The 16966-nt window shown below is 39.0% G+C and overlaps 1 protein-coding gene across 6 annotated transcripts in view; it reads right to left on the reverse strand.

Moving 5' to 3' along the window:
• EPS15L1 (epidermal growth factor receptor pathway substrate 15 like 1) overlaps positions 1 to 16966 on the reverse strand; it is a 129081-nt gene that overhangs the window by 36796 nt on the left and 75319 nt on the right. For all 6 annotated transcript variants that reach the window (XM_078154060.1, XM_078154061.1, XM_078154059.1 and 3 more), the window contains 2 exons: positions 8280 to 8340; positions 7034 to 7116 (listed from right to left, as the gene is read on the reverse strand). In XM_078154060.1, the coding sequence (XP_078010186.1) occupies positions 7034 to 7116; positions 8280 to 8340 (144 nt within the window). The remainder of the gene's footprint in view (positions 1 to 7033; positions 7117 to 8279; positions 8341 to 16966) is intronic.

Consider the following 16966-nt stretch of genomic DNA (forward strand, 5'->3'; position numbering starts at 1 on the left):
GATATTAACAAGTCAATCAATCAAAATCTTTTCATCAACAGGTTCATTCTGACACTGCTGATCACCCTCTATTCCTTAAGACTCTCCTCTTGTGTATAGCCAAAACTGCTTCTAGCCCAGACCCCGCAATCAATATTAAGGGAGAGAGGGCCTACCTTCCTGATCACCACCAGCAACAACTGCCTACCCACCGTTACCAACAGTCAGATAGGCACAGGAGCCTTGGGAGTGGCAGCATCTCCCAAGCTAATGGTATCAAATTCAGAAAGAAACTGTTATCCCTGCAGCTGCATATTGACTTAGAAAACACAAATGAACATTATCTATATAATAATGAGTATGTATATGCATATATATATATTTTTTGTTAAACATTTCCCAACTACACTTTAACGTGGTTCAAGGCCGGGCCTAGGTTTCAAATACAACACTTCTAACCCAAATCACATGTCTTGTTTCCTGCCCAACTCTCACAGCCATTATCTGGGGAAGCAACTCCAGTGGAGAAGAGGCCAGCTATCCCTACTAAATGCCACACAGACACACACACACACACAGAGACGACTGGCCAGCCTACCTGAAGCAAAGAGGCAACCTGAGGGAGAAAATGTAAGCAGCATTTGACTCAAGCAAGTCAGAGCACCATCACCATCACCACCACCTTTACTACCATCTTCCCCCCTGAGGTCCTGATAAATGCAGCCCCAGACCCTGAACCCAATAGCCTTGGAAGTGGTAGTGCTTCAGCCCAGTGCTCTCAAGTAGAGGGAAACAAGCCCTTAAGACAACCAGCCTGGGAACTGCTCCTACAGGTGCATTCTCAGCCACAGTTCCTGAAGATCCAAAAAAAAACTGTCACCAAAGTCCCTGGCATTGTTAAACGGTTCATCAGAAACTAGTATCATTTCATCAGCAAAATGAAATTAAAGAGGCACTGACATATGCTTTGCCACAATACCCTAAGGACCATAGGACTTTTCCAACTAACTTGCAGCTAAAACCTTCCATATGTAGTCTCTCCCATTAGAATGTGAGCTGCTTGAGAAAAGGGGCTGTCTTATTTTTCTATTTATACCCCCAACACTTAGCATAGTGCTTTGCACAAAGTAAGTGCTTAATAAATGGTGCGTGCATGCATGCATGCATGCATTCATTCATTCATTCATTCATCATTCTCTACATTTTCTTGACAATGCTCTCCTCTGGTTCTTCTCTTATCTGTCTGACCACTCTTCTGTCTCCTTTGCTGGATCTTCATCCACATCACTCCCACTAACCATGAGTGTCCTTCAATACTCTGTCCTAGATCCTTTTCTCCCTCTGTACTATTTCAACTGTTGATCTCATCAGATCCCATGACTGTGATTTCAATTATCATCTCTATGCAGATGATTCTCAGATCTACTTATCCAGCCCTAATCTCTCTCTAGGTCTCCAGATTAACTTCTTTAATTGCCCATTAGACATCTCTTACTGGATGTCCCATTGGTATCTTAAACTCAACATGCCCTAAACTGCACCCATTATCTTTTCCCCAAAATCCTTCCCTCTTCCTAATTTTCCTATTGCCACTGAGTGTATTATCACCTTCCCAGTTACTCAGGCTCACAATCTCCTTACCCTCCCTCATCCCCCATATCCAATCTGTCTTCTTATTTCTGCCTTCACTGTACCTCCCACATTTGCCCCTTTCTCTCTTCTGCCACTCCCATTAATCTGGTACAGGCCCTCTTTACCTCACACCTAGACTACTGTGAGAGCGTGCTAGATGGTTTCCCTGCTTCGAATGTCTCTCTCCACTCAGCTGTCAACCAGATCTTCCTAAAGCACAAGTCTGATCCTGTCATCCCTCCATTCAATAAACTCCAATGGCTCCCTCCAGGTTCAAATATAAGATCTTCCCCATGGCTTTTAGAGTTCTTCATAAACTAGCTCCTTCCTACCTTTCCAGTCTTCTACCTTAAGCCTTTCTTTGTATCCCCCAGTGCTTAGCACAGTCCTTGGTATATAGACACTTAATATTTACTGACTGATTTTATTCCCCTCCAAGTATTCTGCAGTGACACTGGCCTCTTTGCATACAATATTCCATCTCCCAAATCCAGGTGTTTTTACTGGCTATCCTTTGTGTCTGAAATGCTCTCCCTCTTCATTTGCACCTCCTGCCTCCTTAGATTCCCTAACATCTCAGCTAAAATCCCATCTTCTGCAAGGCTTTCCCAGTACTCATAATCTCAATGCCTTCTATCTGTTGATTATCTCCAGTTGATCCTACATGTATCTTACTTGTATGTAGTTGTTTACATGTTGTCTCCCTCATTAGACTGGAATTCCTTGAGGGCTGGAAGTATGTTTTTGCCTTTCTCTGTATCCCCAGCATGTAACACAGTGCCTAGCAAAGAGTAAATGTTCCATAAATGTTTGTTGTCTTGACTTGACTTGGTTGAGGATCAGCGGAGAAAAAAAGAGAAGGTATATCTGAACAGGGCTCCCCTTCTACATCAATGGTATCAAACTCAAACAGAAACAGGGGCCATTAAGCCATACAATTGACTTAAGAAATCACATATTAGCACTGTCTACACTGTATTGTATTTTTATTTATTTTGTTAAGTATTTCCCAACAACATTTTCAGCTGGTTTGTGGCCACTTGAGAATGCTGAGGCAGCGCATCACAGAGCTTTGACATCTCTGTTCTACACGAAGCCTTTCCTCAGCTCCCTGCACTCCATACCCAAGCCATTAGTATATCCCCTTTCCCCTTTCCAAACTGCTGTTTTTTTGTGTATATTTTGCAAAAACTTAAAATGTGTCCATATTGTCTTCCCCAATAGATTGTAAGCTCAGGGACTGTTTAACTTTTTCTGGGCCTTTCCAGGGCTTAGCATAACAACTAACACAAAATTAGAGCTTAACACAGCTTGATTACTTCTGTTATACACTTATTTACCTTGGCCATCAGCTCCCTATTGGCTATTTTTATTCTGTCCTTTCCAGTCTACCATCATTCTTCTTGGCAGAGAAAACAAGGAAAAAAGGAGCAGCGCAGCTCAGCTTCCTTTCTGTCCTCAGTTGACTGAACCCCATCTGTAATGAGCAAAGGTCCTATCCCTTCACTGCTCCTCCTTTTTTTCCCCTAACATAAATTTTAAAATCCTTTGTGTGGTTCTTTGCTTTCTCTACCAACCCCAATTCCCTCTGGGTTTCAGTGCTGCTGCCACTCCCCACGGGCCTCACTTTTGTAATCTACCTTGATCACCTGCTTTGCTTCTACCTTTCATTCATCTTACTTAAAATCTAAAGGCATGTTCTCTGGGCACTTACATCAATCTCTCTGGGAAACTCTTTTTTCGTCTTCATTAGAATTATTTTTTCTTTGTGTCTTTATAACTTCCCATCTCTTCTGGGCTAGTTTCCTCAGCAGAATTTTAATCTCTAAGATACTAACTATTCTTCCTCCGAACTCTCTGAAAAATGGTCTCCCAAGATCTAGGTCACATCTCATACTATTCCCAGCTTTCCTCTTCATGTAACAATAAGTACAATAACACTATTGATGATGACAGCAACAACATCTATGCTCTAATAGGTAGCATCTAATAAATGCTAATTGACTGCTGACTGACGGAATATGAATCAGCAATGTGACATGGAAGGCAAAGATGCTAATGTTCAAGACAGCTATACTTCAGGAAAAACGACATTTAGAACAGGCGAAGCCATAGTGTCATTATATTCTGCCCTCATCAGATCACATCTGGAATACATGTTCTGTTCTAGACACCACATTTTAAGAGAGACACTGACAGAATAGAGGATATACATAAGAGGCACCATGATGGTATGTTCTGAAGGTACTTGGGATGTTTAGCCTGAAAAAAGAGAAGACTAAGAGAAAACATGATGACTGCCCTCAAGCATCTTAAGGGCTTTGCTTGGCTCAAGAAAGCTGTGCTAATAGCAACAGGAAGATTAGGGAGGATGGAGCCATGTCACTCTGCTCTGACCTGATCCCAGTGGGAGAACCATTTTCAGTTTGGGACACCACATTTTAAGAAGGACAATAATAAACTGAGGAACATCCAGAACAGACCTTATAATCATGCAACAGGAGGAAATGTTTAGGAATTGGAGGAGATTCAAGAGCAGTATGACAACTGCCTTCAAATATTTGAAAGGGTATCCTATGGAAGAGGGAGTAGACTTTTTCTGCTTGGTCCCATCGAGCTGAACTAGAAGCAATGGGTAGAAGTTACAAAAAGGCAAATTTAGGCTTAACGTGAAGAAAAACTTGCTAAAATTAAAGCTATTCAAAAGTGGTACGGGCTGTCTTGGGAGGTAATGGGTTCCACCTCACTGAAGATATTCAAGCTAAATACCCACTTGTTCAGGATACGAGAGAAGGAATTCTTCAATGAAGGTTTTGACTAGATGGTTTCTGAGGTCTCTTCCAGTTTCCAGATTCCGTTTTTCTATGTTTTCATTTTTGCATGCCCAGGTCTAAGCCTTACACGTGGCAGGTGTTTAACAAGTAAATGAACTGAATAAAGAAAATAAGGAGCAAAAGCACATGGCTGCAACATGAAAGGTGAAGCTCTGACTATCATTCAATTAGGAGTTAACGGAACACTGGAAACAAAACATCATCATGTTGGAAATTAAATTTTCCATTTTCAACTGTCCAACTTTTCCCAGTTGAACACAATCCCACGTTTGAACAGGAAGTGTGACTTTTTCTAAAAATCACAAATGCACATTTGTTCTCTAATTACTATTGTGAAAAACAGGCACACAGAGAGAAACAGGTCTGAAATGGGACTAAAGTTAAAATTTCAAAAAATGAAAATAGATCACTTTTTAAAACCCATTTCTTATACCTAAAACAGTTAACTTGGTTTAGTAAAAAGAATACTGAAATGGAAATCAAGAGAATCAGAGGAAGGAATCTTATGGTTACCTAAGCCTGACTTCCCTTAAAGGAACTCCTTCTATAACACCTCACACTTGAACTTTTGAAATAACAGAACTTCTCCCACAAAAAACTATTAACTTCAGTTGTGCCATTTTCTAACTGTGCCCACGGACAAGTCACTTAACCTCTTTGGGTCCCAATTTCCTCATTTCATTGTAAAATGAAGAGGTCAGACTAGATGCTTACTAAGGTTTCTTTCAGCTCTAAATCCCTATGATTCTACTTCTATAGTTACGGTGGAGACACTCCATACAGAGCTACTGCACTTTAAAAATAACAGTTTTTAAAAGCCTGCTTCTTTTGAAATTGCTGCCACCAAGTGGCAGAAGTTCTTAAAGCCAAACCCTGTAAGGAAAAAGTTACAATTTACTCAGAAAGAACTTTCTGATTTAAAATGATACTTATTGTTTCTCTGTAATAGTGACCACTTTTAATAAAGTAGAAGCTAACTACAAATTAGGCATGGCTAATGCACTCAGTTGTTTAGCTTAATTGTATTTCTAATATTAGAAAGGAGAGTTCTTTTGAAGGAGGATTCATCGCAGGAAAAGAGATAAAGAGGTTAAAAAATAACATCAATAAAAATTTTAAAGATGCCAAGAATAAATTTCTAGTTTGTTCTTCCCTCCTCAGAGCACACATATTCTAGAATCAAATACATAGCTAGAAAGGATCTCAGAACACCCTCTATTCCTTGCTCAAATCAGGAAATCTGGACTACTAGTGTTACCAATTATAACCTGTATTTATAAATGGATACCTGACTCTGGGAAAAGACAACCAAAGACATCAAAGTTTAAAGGGAAAAAAATTTTATTTCTTTGTTCTGTCTGCCTCTTGGATTTTCCTAAACTTGGTAGTTATAGAACAATCTCAATTTTAGGATAAAAGATTCTTCTTTCTTCATATTTAGAAAAGACCTAAGGCATATCCTTCTGTTTCTCTATCTCCTCTGCTGTATAAAAGGCAATTTTATTTTTCTTTATTAAGGATGACAACCAATTTCAGGTTGTTTGCTTATCTAAAGAACTGTAGGCTTTCTTGGAAATAACAGGTCAAAATCACACTTCTGCTGTTAGCCACAAGAGGTAGAGAACACACACCAGATTTCTGTTCTAATATCTACCATGATTTAGTACTGGCACAAACAAGTTCGAACGCATTATTTCACATGGGCTTCTGCACAATGGAGTGGGGCTAAGAACAGAATAAATGGTTACCATGACAACTATCAGTCATGTTGACTGTCATAAAGAAGCATCATGGATCAGTATTTACAAACTTTATCACTGAATCTGGGGTTTGTGTAGAACGAATAATTTATTCAAAGAGATCCTGACAGAAACTGAATATGTGAAGCCCAATTTTTTAGAATTTCTCTTTAGTTCTAAAAAGATGATCATGGTCTAACTAACAGCTCAGCAAACCCAGGAATGGTACTTAAGGCCCCTCCCACACCAAAGCACATGGCTTTGCACACTGCCTATACTCAAGGAATGTTTGCTGAAGTGTAGAACAGCTTGCGAAGGCTAGGATGGGCCAATAAGGGTGGCTGTGGAACTTCCACATTCACCTTCATTAGCAGTAACAATAACAAGTCAACTTTATTGGACTGTTTTGTAGGTAACAAAGGACATTCCTCACAAGTATTAACATTTCTACTTTACAGAAGAAAAGCTAATATTCAGAGGAAGGAATTGACTAGTCTGCTATGGCATAGCTTACTGACTAGTAATACCACCAACACCAAGCCCTTTGCAAACGATCTTACCTAAACCAACAACTACCTCATCTATGAATAAAAGGCTAGAGAACCTTTCCATATGGAGTGTTTCAGGTATATTATGATTTTGGTTAGAGGAAAAAATATGGATTAGATAACTTCCAATGATCCTGTCTAGTCCAGTTTCTCTCAACATTTGATATACATCATTAACAAGATTTTGACTTTTACAGAGATGTATAATTAAAAATTATGTAATTATATCCCATACCATGAAATCAATGAAAGAACACAACAATTTCAGAGAAGACGGAATGCTCCACTGAGCTGAGTTTACCTTTGACATCTGGCTGAAGTCCGCAAAGCCCTCACTACTACTGAAGGCACCACTTCCAAAAGGGTCTAAGGTTCCAAAGGGATCTGTAAGTTGTACCAAGAAAACAATTTTGTATATCTGTAACATTTCTTCTAAAAAATCTTGAAAAATCGCAAGCTTTCCACCTTATCCACAAAGGTAATTAGGGTCTAGTTATATTTATGTGCTCCTTATAGCAAATCAGGAAGCAATTCCTCAATAACAGTCTTTGAAAATTCCTACTTTAGTTAATCCACCAGTCACTCTTTGAACATGGCTTTCAGCTATAATATTCTACACAACTCTAAGAAACACCTGCATTTCAAACCAGCCAGAACTGTATTTAATCAAAAGAAATTATGTATATTTTTTGCAAAAACTTAATGAACATGTTGAAAAACACAAACCATATTTGGGAAAAAAGAGTAAAAGAGAGAGACAAAACTTCAGGGTAAACTTTTATCCATGATATTTGGCCCGAAAGTTTTAATGCCTTTTAGGCCTCTTTGATTGGTCGTGACTGGTCATGAATAATACACCACAGTGATGCTCCCACACATGCTATCTCCCTTTATAAACAGACCTGGCTTAGCTGCTGGGCAGCTAAGCTCCCAAAAGTAAAGAAGAGTTTTTACAGAATCCTTTTCATTCTCAGCACCCTGATAGTTTAATTATATTCTGCAATTTTCACATTATAAGGCTGTACCAGTCCAAGTCTTTCACCAATAACAATGCAAACTTCTCATTCAATAAAGCTCTGAACTTTCTGAAGAAATGGAACTGAATTCAGAGAAGAAGAAGCCTGGCTAGCTCGATAATTGGTGGGTGCCTGAAGCACGAGAAAAAAAAAATTGTATGGTTGAAAACTAAAAATTAATTAGTTAAAGAATTTTTTAAAAAAGAAAGAAAAATCTAATAACTTAAATCATATTCCCAATAGTATATTTTCTTTTTCAAAGCTACTGCTTCTTATTGATGGGTATAACCAGACAGATAATACTAACTTTAAACTAATCCTATAGCAAGGATTGGGTAGAGTGGCTCTCAACTCTCACAATTTTTACAGATACAAAACACTGATAAACAAGATGCTACTAACATAAGAGAATAAAAGAAATACTTTTTTAAAAAACCCCTCCAATTCATGCATATGAATGCACTGGTTAGCATTATAAGCCATTTACATTTTTTTAAAAGGAATAGGAAAGAAAGGAGATCTCCCTCTTACCTGTTCCTTTTGAAGAGATACTGGAGGATGAAAAAGGATCACTGACTTCAAAGGGGTCAGGCTAAATAATGCAAAAAGAAAAATTAAATTCAATTAGTGACTCTACTTGCATGAACTAAAAACTTCTATTTGATAATTATGTAAAAGTCACAAAACACACTTATCTACCAAACACTTCTTATTAAGTGTCTACTGTGTACAAAACACATTCAAGATACAAAGTTTAGACAAGACATTACCAATGTCCTCATGGAATAAAGTCTAGAATAAAGGGGTGAAAGACAAAAACCACATCTCCCAATTCTTGGCATTTTCACTGACTGTCTGTTCCCCTATGCCTGGAATTTTCTAGCTAAAATTCCATCTTCTGCAAAAATCCTTTTCGGATCCCTGTTCGTGCTAGTGTTGTCCTTCGATCTAGATCTTGATTACACATGGCTGTTTGCATGTTGTCTCCTTCATTAGAATGTAAACTCCTCAAAGCAAAGACTTTTTTTTTTACCTTTCTTCATATCTCCAGACCTCAGCCCAGTGCCTAGAACATAGTAGATGCTTAATAAATGCCTGTTGACGGAATGAAACACAGATAACTAGAATACAATATGCAGGATATCCCAAAATAATGTTGAGACACCTTGTAGCATATGATAAATATACCAAAAATTTACAGAATCATGTGTTATGTGAGTGCCATTACCAACAGGGGCTCAGAGAAGGCTTAACATAGAAAGTGCCATTTAAGCTGGCTGATAAAAGATGTATAGGAATTCAGCACGCAGAGAAATAGATGGAAGACATCCCCAGGCATTAGGGGAATGGCAAAAATAAAGTCATAGGGACAAGAAAAGACAGTGAATATAGAGCAGTCTCATTTGGCTATAGGGAAGCCTATGTCAAAAACGTAACATGAGAGGACAAAAGCACATCTAAACCTTAAATTATACAACAAAGTAGCAACGAAATCTATTTGGTACTGACGAAAAAAAATTTTTTTTTAAAGATCAGTGGAGGCAGTTAGATGGGCAGTGGAGCGAGCACCAGCCCTGGAGTCAGGAGGACCTGAGTGCAAAACCAGCCTCAGACACTTGACACTTATTAGCTGTGTGACCCTGGGCAAGTCACTAAAACTCTAATTGCCTTGCAAAAATAAAATATGATAAAATGATCAATGAACAAGATTAGATTTTAAAAAAAGACTTAGAAACAAATGAATCTAAGAATATAAATTTCTTTTAAAAATCCTTGAGAATGGTTAGGAAAACTAGAAAACAGTTTGGCAGAAATGAGGTTTACTCCACTAGCTTACATATATCACAACAAGCTTAAAGTGGATATGTGACTTGAATGTTAGGTCATAGCACCAAAAATCTGAAAAGAACCAGGTCAGGTCCACACCTATGAATGAGGGGAGAGTTTCTTAATCAAATAATGAATGGACAGAAATAATCCCATAAGATGCTCAACTATTCAAATGCATTTGTGATCTCATCAGTTCAGGACTTTCTGACAACAAAGATCACAACCTATCCACGCATGTCATTCCTTTCTGACTCTTGTACATATCCTCCAAAAAGCTAGCCCCAGGGGATCCACCCCCTGAATCCAAGAGGCCTTCTTTGCTTTCTTCCCACACTGTAGGGACACTAGTAGTAAACCATTCTGCCTGTCTCATCCGTCATCCAATATTTTTTCCATATGACCAATCCAACTTCTCTTATGTTATCACTAACCCATGCTGCTGTCTCCGACTTCTGTGTCAGAGCTCCTCATCTGCTGTAAGCTGCAGCCTGCTTACAACCACTATGAACCTCTTTATTGTCCTACATATGAAACTTCATTTGTCAGAAGCAGTTATATTTTGCATCTTGTTGCTATCTCACAGCATGTATAGAATATTAGTATTGAAAACAGTGAACTTTGCTTTTATGAGAAGCTTGAGGTTAGTAAAGGAGCCCTGCAATTTCCCAAAAGCATTCCAGCCTGCTCTCCTCTTCCTACTCAGTTCTGGGCTCAACTCACTGAACATCCCAGATACACATACTGTTGGAGAGAGCTCTATATACATGCTGAAATCTGGCACAATACACATTCATTCGCTTGCTTTTTCCTCAGTGGATACAGAGATCAAACTCTTTTGAGGGATCACAATTCTCTTCCAGAAGGCTCTACAATGTCCTGGGGCTTTATGCAATCCTCATGATGACATCTGCAAACAGGAATATCTAGAGGGCCACACCTTCCATAGAGAATCTCTCTAAGAACTAGACTCTCTGTTAGATTTCTTCCATCAAAGAACAAATACTTTTGGCAGCGGTATATCTACCTGTTTTCTGCGTTTTCTGATGTTTATTATCAGAGGGTGTCAAATAGGGTTATTTCTTCCAAGGAAGATTCTGATTCTGACTTATGGATGGGAAACACCTTGTTACAAGGCTGGAAGGTGGCATTTTACTCTACAGTATCAAATGCTTTTCATAATAAACAAATGGTAAAATGAAATGGTGAAATGTGGTCCATTGTTGTGTATCACTTGTGGTTTCCATGCCTTTGGAATATTCCACTCCTTAATACACCTTGTACAACAGCTCTGTAATATGTTCATAATTCTTCATTTTTACAAGTTCCAATATCAAATTTAATAAGCCAATAGTCTAATAGTCCACAGACAACCAACTCAAATAACTCCCCCATCTGTAAGAAATCCCGTCTGCCTCTATTTCATTCTTCATGGTGTTATTTGGTGTTTGCCTTGTCCAACACCTACCAATTCTTTTATAAAGGACAGCATTCATGATGAAGAAGCAAGAGGCTTCTGTATGAGCTATGCGTCTTGAACCTCCCTTATTCCTTCTTCCCGAGCCTTGCTTTCCTATTTATTTCTCCCCATCGTCACCTTTTCCCTTCTTTGCTCTAAAGTCACCAAATACCAGAGAGTATGTTGATTTGATTTATCAAGTTGTATCAAGTGCTCTGTAGAATTTCTCTACCATCTTGTCATTGGCAACTAATGTTGGTTCATAAGCTCCAATTATTCTCATGGAGGTCTTTTTACAAATACTTAACATTAGTGCACGATACTTGATGATCAAATATTGAATTAAATCTTGTTGCCTGTGGGCATATGATAAAACCCACTCTGCCAACTCCTTTCTTTCATTTGCCAAGGAATACTTGGGAACCATCCTCCCTTTGAGTTGCAACTTCCTTTTTTAAATTTCATTTATGGCAAGAATGTGAAGACTGATACAATTTAGATCCCCCCAAATAGGTTTCCTCACTATTCACTGGACCAAGGCCTCACATCTGAGTATCAATAGACAGATTAAAGTTTACTGACAATCTAGAAACTGTAATTCTTAGCCCTCTCTGCCCCCTTTCCCACAACTCTGGACCGTCACTAAACAACAAGAAGCGGCAGGTAGAGTGCTGGACTGAAAGTCAGGAAGACCTAGTTTGAATCTTGCCCGTAAGTGCTTACTACCTATATAACCCTGGGAAAGATTTAACCTCTCCATGCCCCATTTCCCTCAACTGTAAAATGAAAGGCTTAGACTCGGTAATCTCTATTATCTATTCCAGCTCCAGATCTATGATCCCACGAAGTAGAAGAGGGCTGCACAGGGCTGAAGGCCATTTTATTTTCCTTGTTTCATGGGCTGCCATAGCAAAATAAATGAATAAATAGCCAAGTGACCAGCTTACCGGTGAGTCTCAGAAAACAATCTATTACCAGGTCCAAGTTAGAAATCTTCCCAGCACGGCAAAACCTGCTAAAGATTAAATTCCACTAGCATTGCCTTTGAGAATCCTCCAAATCATAATGAAGCTTTGGAGTAGGACTTCATGAACTATTACTAAAGATAAAATACATAATTTCAATATTCAAATTGAAAAGCTTTTGTGCGAATAAAATTAACGCAACTTGGATAAAACAGGGTGAAATCCCTATGCTGAATAGCCATGATAAAGGCTAAGTATCCAAAATTTATAGGAAATTAATAAATACAGAAGACCAAGAGATGTTCCGCAAAGAAAATGTGGCCAAACAATATGAATAAACAGTTTGCAAAAGAAGAATTGCTAACTCCAAATGATCATCTGAAAACACGCTCCAAATCACTAAAAACAGGAGAAGTGCAAGCCAAAACTACTTCACAACTAGCCAACTAGTAGGATGACAGAAGACAGGAACAATCAATGTGGGAGGGGCTGCGGAAAGACCGATTATAATAACTCACTGTTGGTGGAGCTGAGAATAGTCCAACCATCATGGAGAGCCATTTCAAAGTACACTAAGAAAGTAACTAAGAAGCCCACTCCCTTTGACCCAAAGAGCATACTGCAACATATGTAATTCAAGGAGATCAAAGACAGAAATAACGGTCCAATATGCACCAAAACATTTCCAGCAGCACTTTCTGTTGTAACAAAGAAATGGAACCAATTAGAAAGGGAAGAGCTAAATGAATTGTGGCAAATAAACTGCAATGGAATATTACTGGGCCATTAAGACCTATTCAGAAAGAATTCAAAGAAGCATGGGAAGTTCTAAATGAACTGATACCAACTGAAGTAACAAAACTGGAACAATGCAGAAAAGAACAATACTGGAAATGGAAAGAACAAAAAAGCCTGAACTGAGCCCTGTAATTAAAATGATCAAATCTCTGCTCCCAGAGAAAGGAGAAAACATACTTTCCTTCTTTTGAAGAGAAGGGGGATTGTAGGTATGAACCCATGAGTATAATGTCAGACTCAGTCATGGGTCAATCAGTGAACTCCCTTTTGTTTTTCTTGTTACAAAGGATGGCTTTCTGGGGGAGACTATATTTAGAAATGAAGCTGATATAAAAAACAAAAGGTACTGATAAAAAATTCTCTTTAGAAGAATAAAATATGAAATAAGCCTGGAAAGGAAGAATGATACTCAACTACAGAGAAAATGAAGGCATGGCAAAGTATGAACTTTACACCTCAGAGTCAGTAAGGTGGTGCAGTGGAGAGAGTACTAGCCCTGTTCAAATCCTGCCTCAGACATCTCATAGCTGTGTGACCAGAGTCACAACAGCACCTCCCTCCAAGAGCTGTTGTGAGAATCAAATGAGATGGTATTTGTAAAGCACTTAGACCAGTGCCTGGCACAAGGCAGGCACTTAATGAATGCTTGCTCCCTTCTCCCTTTCCTCCTTAGTAGGAAACAGGAGGCCACTGGCGTTTGGAGCAAAGGAATGAGAGACTTAGCAAGGTATAGTGGGCAGAATTTTGGACTTTAGTTAGGAAGTCCCATCTTAGTTGAATCTCACCTCCCATAGTTCTTCTTGGCTGTATTTATTATAGCCAAACCAATTACCCTCACTGAGTCTATTTCCTTACCTGTAAAATGAGGCTAATATTACCTACATTCCCTACTTCCACAGGGATAGTGTGAGACACAAAGGCAATAATGCAAAGCACTTTCAAACCTTAAAAGTACTATGTAAATGTGAATTATTATGATCAAGTCTAAACTCATATATAAGGAGGATTAATCTAGCATCAAAATAAGGAAAGATTAGAAGCAAGAGGTATGAGAGGCAGAAAGATATGTTGGGAGGCTACTTCAACAATCAAGGTCAATGGTAACAAGGACCTACATTGGGATAGCGGTAGTAGAAACAGAAAAATATTACAGAAGTAGAAACAACAGGAATTAGTTATAACTTGGACATGAAAAGTTAGAAGTGACAGAGATGCAGAAAACAAAATAAAAAATGAAAGAAATTAAGATCAATAAAGTATTTTAAAAGTGCCCAGGAGAAAACAAAAAAAAAAGTTCAGAAGGGGACCAAAAAAAAAAATACAACAGGATAATTTTGTAATTACCTTGTTAAATTTAATATATACCTTCTTTAATATATACTTTAAAAAGCTAAACTGTACATAATAGAAGTGCGTGGTTTTATATACGAACCTTTTTTTTGTTTTCTGTGTATTAAAATGTTCATGTTTGTGATGATGTTTATAATAAAAAACTGTTTTTTCAAGTGAGAGGGGAACAATGGAAAGCAGATGGTACTAACTGCTAGAAAGCAAAGTCAAAAGTAGGGACATATTTAGAAGGTACAGTGAGTGACAGGCTCAACATAGGGTGTGTTTAATTTGAAGTTATGGTGGGAGACCCGAATGGAGAGGTCTTGTAAACAGGTGGAGATAGGAGTCTACACCTAGAAAAATAGATGTATGAGTTATCTGTACAGTAGTAGTAACTGCAGCTAGGGAATGAATTGAGAAGGGAGTCAGGTAGAGATGACAAAAAGTCAAAGACAGAATCTTAGGGAATTCCCTCCATAAGAGATCAAGTACCTAGTGGAGACAGAGGAGTGGTAAGAGATAAAAGGAAAACCAGGAGAATGTGCTTTCTCTGAGGTCAAGGGACGAAAGAGCACCCAGAAGAAAGTGTGAAATATGCAGAAGCATCAAAAAGGATGAGGACTGGACAAAAATTGTGAATTTTTGTGGTCAGGAGATAATTTGGGGGCTGAGGAGGCGAAGGGTTATAAATAAATGGCATCAATGACAACACTTTCCAGAAGTTAAACAGCCTTGGTCCCTGAGAAGTAAGAAAATATACCTCCTTCCCTTAATGGCAGAGGTGGAGGACTACGGGTGTGGAATACCACATGAACGGTCAGATGTCGTCAATGTGCTGGTTGTTTTCGCTGAACTGTTTTTTTTTATTCTGCTATTTAATTTCAATTCAACAAGCATTCCCCTCCTCTACCTACTCTGTGCCTACTACTGTGCAAACTGAGTGAAGATATTCATTCAATAAATATTTTTTAAGTACCTACTATGTGCCCAGTAATGTGATAAGCACAAAAAGAGGCAAAAGACAGTCTCTGCCCTCAAAGAATTTACAATCTAACCTAATACAAAAAATATGAGACAATCTCTATCCTTAAAGGATCTTATAGTCTTGTTGGAGAAACATAAAAGAATTTCTCAAATTAGAGAATATGAGACAGTACAAACATATCCTGACACTGTTAACTAGTTCCACCAAAAACACCATTATGGAAGCAATTAGCATCATTGGTACAGTGAATGGGTAGCCAGTCTAATAAAATATCCCAATGGGGTTTTGAAACACTGTAGCATGGTTATAATGTAGTAACAAATCAATCAAGTGATTAATCAACAAGCATTTATTAAACGATTTTTATGGACCAAGTGCTGTTTTAAATGTTGGGGACACAAAGACAAAAGCGACAGTCTCCACTATGAAGCTTACATTCTAACAAAGAAATAAACAAGGAGGGCTCTATATAGAACACATACAAAATGAAGACAAGGCAGTTTTGGAGGAGGTGCACCAGCAGCTGGGAAGGAATGAGGAAAGGCTTCATGAAGAAGGCAGAACTGAAGCTGAGTCTTGAAGGAAACTAGGCAGAGGTGAGGAAAGGAATACCTGCCCAGCCTGAGGCCAAAGGCACAGAAAGAGACAGGTGATGGAACAGCAAGTGGACCGGGACATCTTAGGCTGGTATGTCTTGGACCACAGAGCACATGGAGGGCTAATGTACAGGACTAGAAGGGTAGGAAGGGGTCAGGTTATGAAAAGCTTCTAATACCAAATGGAGTTTATATTGGATCTTGGGGGGTAGGCTCTGCCTATGGAGCGAATGGTGTTTATCAAGCAAGCAGCAGAATGATACGGTCATCCCTACATTTCAGGAAAACCACTTTAGAAGCTGTGTAGAGGATGGGAGGGATGGGAGAGAGGCTTGAGGTAGGGAGACCTAATAGAAGTCTACTGCAACACTTCAGGTGAAAAGGGACAATGGTTTGGACTAGGGCAGTGCTTAGCTATGCAAACAGACAAAAGGGGAGAGATTCAAGAGATGCTGTGGTGGTAAGATCTGGCAACTGACTGGACACGTGGAATAAGGATAAGTGAAGGGTCAAGAATGACATGGGGATTGTGATGCTGCACGGCTGGAAGGATGTCTTCAACAGTACTGAGGTAGGGTTGGAAGAGGAGGTGGTAGAAAACTCTGTTTTTGGACACGGTTAAGTTGAGATGTCTAAGGGACAGCTGGTGTGAAATGACCAAAGGCATCTGGCGACACGGCGGTAGAATCACAAGGAGCACGAGGGTTGGCAGCCATCTAGCTGTCGTTGCTGTTTGTCTTTCATTTTCCTTTTTTTTTTAATTTTTTTTTTCATTTTTAGGCAATTGGGATTAAGTGATTTGCTCAGGGTCGCACAGCTAGTAAGTGTCAAGTGTTTGGCCTGAGGCCAGATTTGAAATCAGGTCCTCCTGACTTCAGGGCCAGTGCTCTAGGCCACTACGCCCCCTAGCTGCCCTCTGTCTTTGATTTTCTAAGAGGACCAATGACATCATGGGGTAAGGGCTTGTCTTCCAGAGAAGCTAGAGTTTTGGTTACCTGATGTAACCCTTGATGTAACCCTTCTGTTGTTCTTTATATTAACAGTACGTAAACTTAATGTTCCTCATTTGTTCCAACTTGTGCTTTGACCACATACAGATAACCAGAAAATGTCCACACACACACACAAACGGGACTTAAGTCAGGCAGAATTGCACAAAGTCATCAGCCTTGAGCTCTCTTCTGGTGTAGAAGTCCAGTGGAAAGACCAAAGCCCAGATGACTGGCGATGGTCTAAGACACAGTGCTTCAGCTGCC

Source organism: Phascolarctos cinereus, unplaced genomic scaffold, assembly GCF_003287225.1.
Source record: "Phascolarctos cinereus isolate Bilbo 61053 unplaced genomic scaffold, phaCin_HiC Scaffold_4;HRSCAF=312, whole genome shotgun sequence".
NCBI classification, from domain to species: domain Eukaryota; kingdom Metazoa; phylum Chordata; class Mammalia; order Diprotodontia; family Phascolarctidae; genus Phascolarctos; species Phascolarctos cinereus.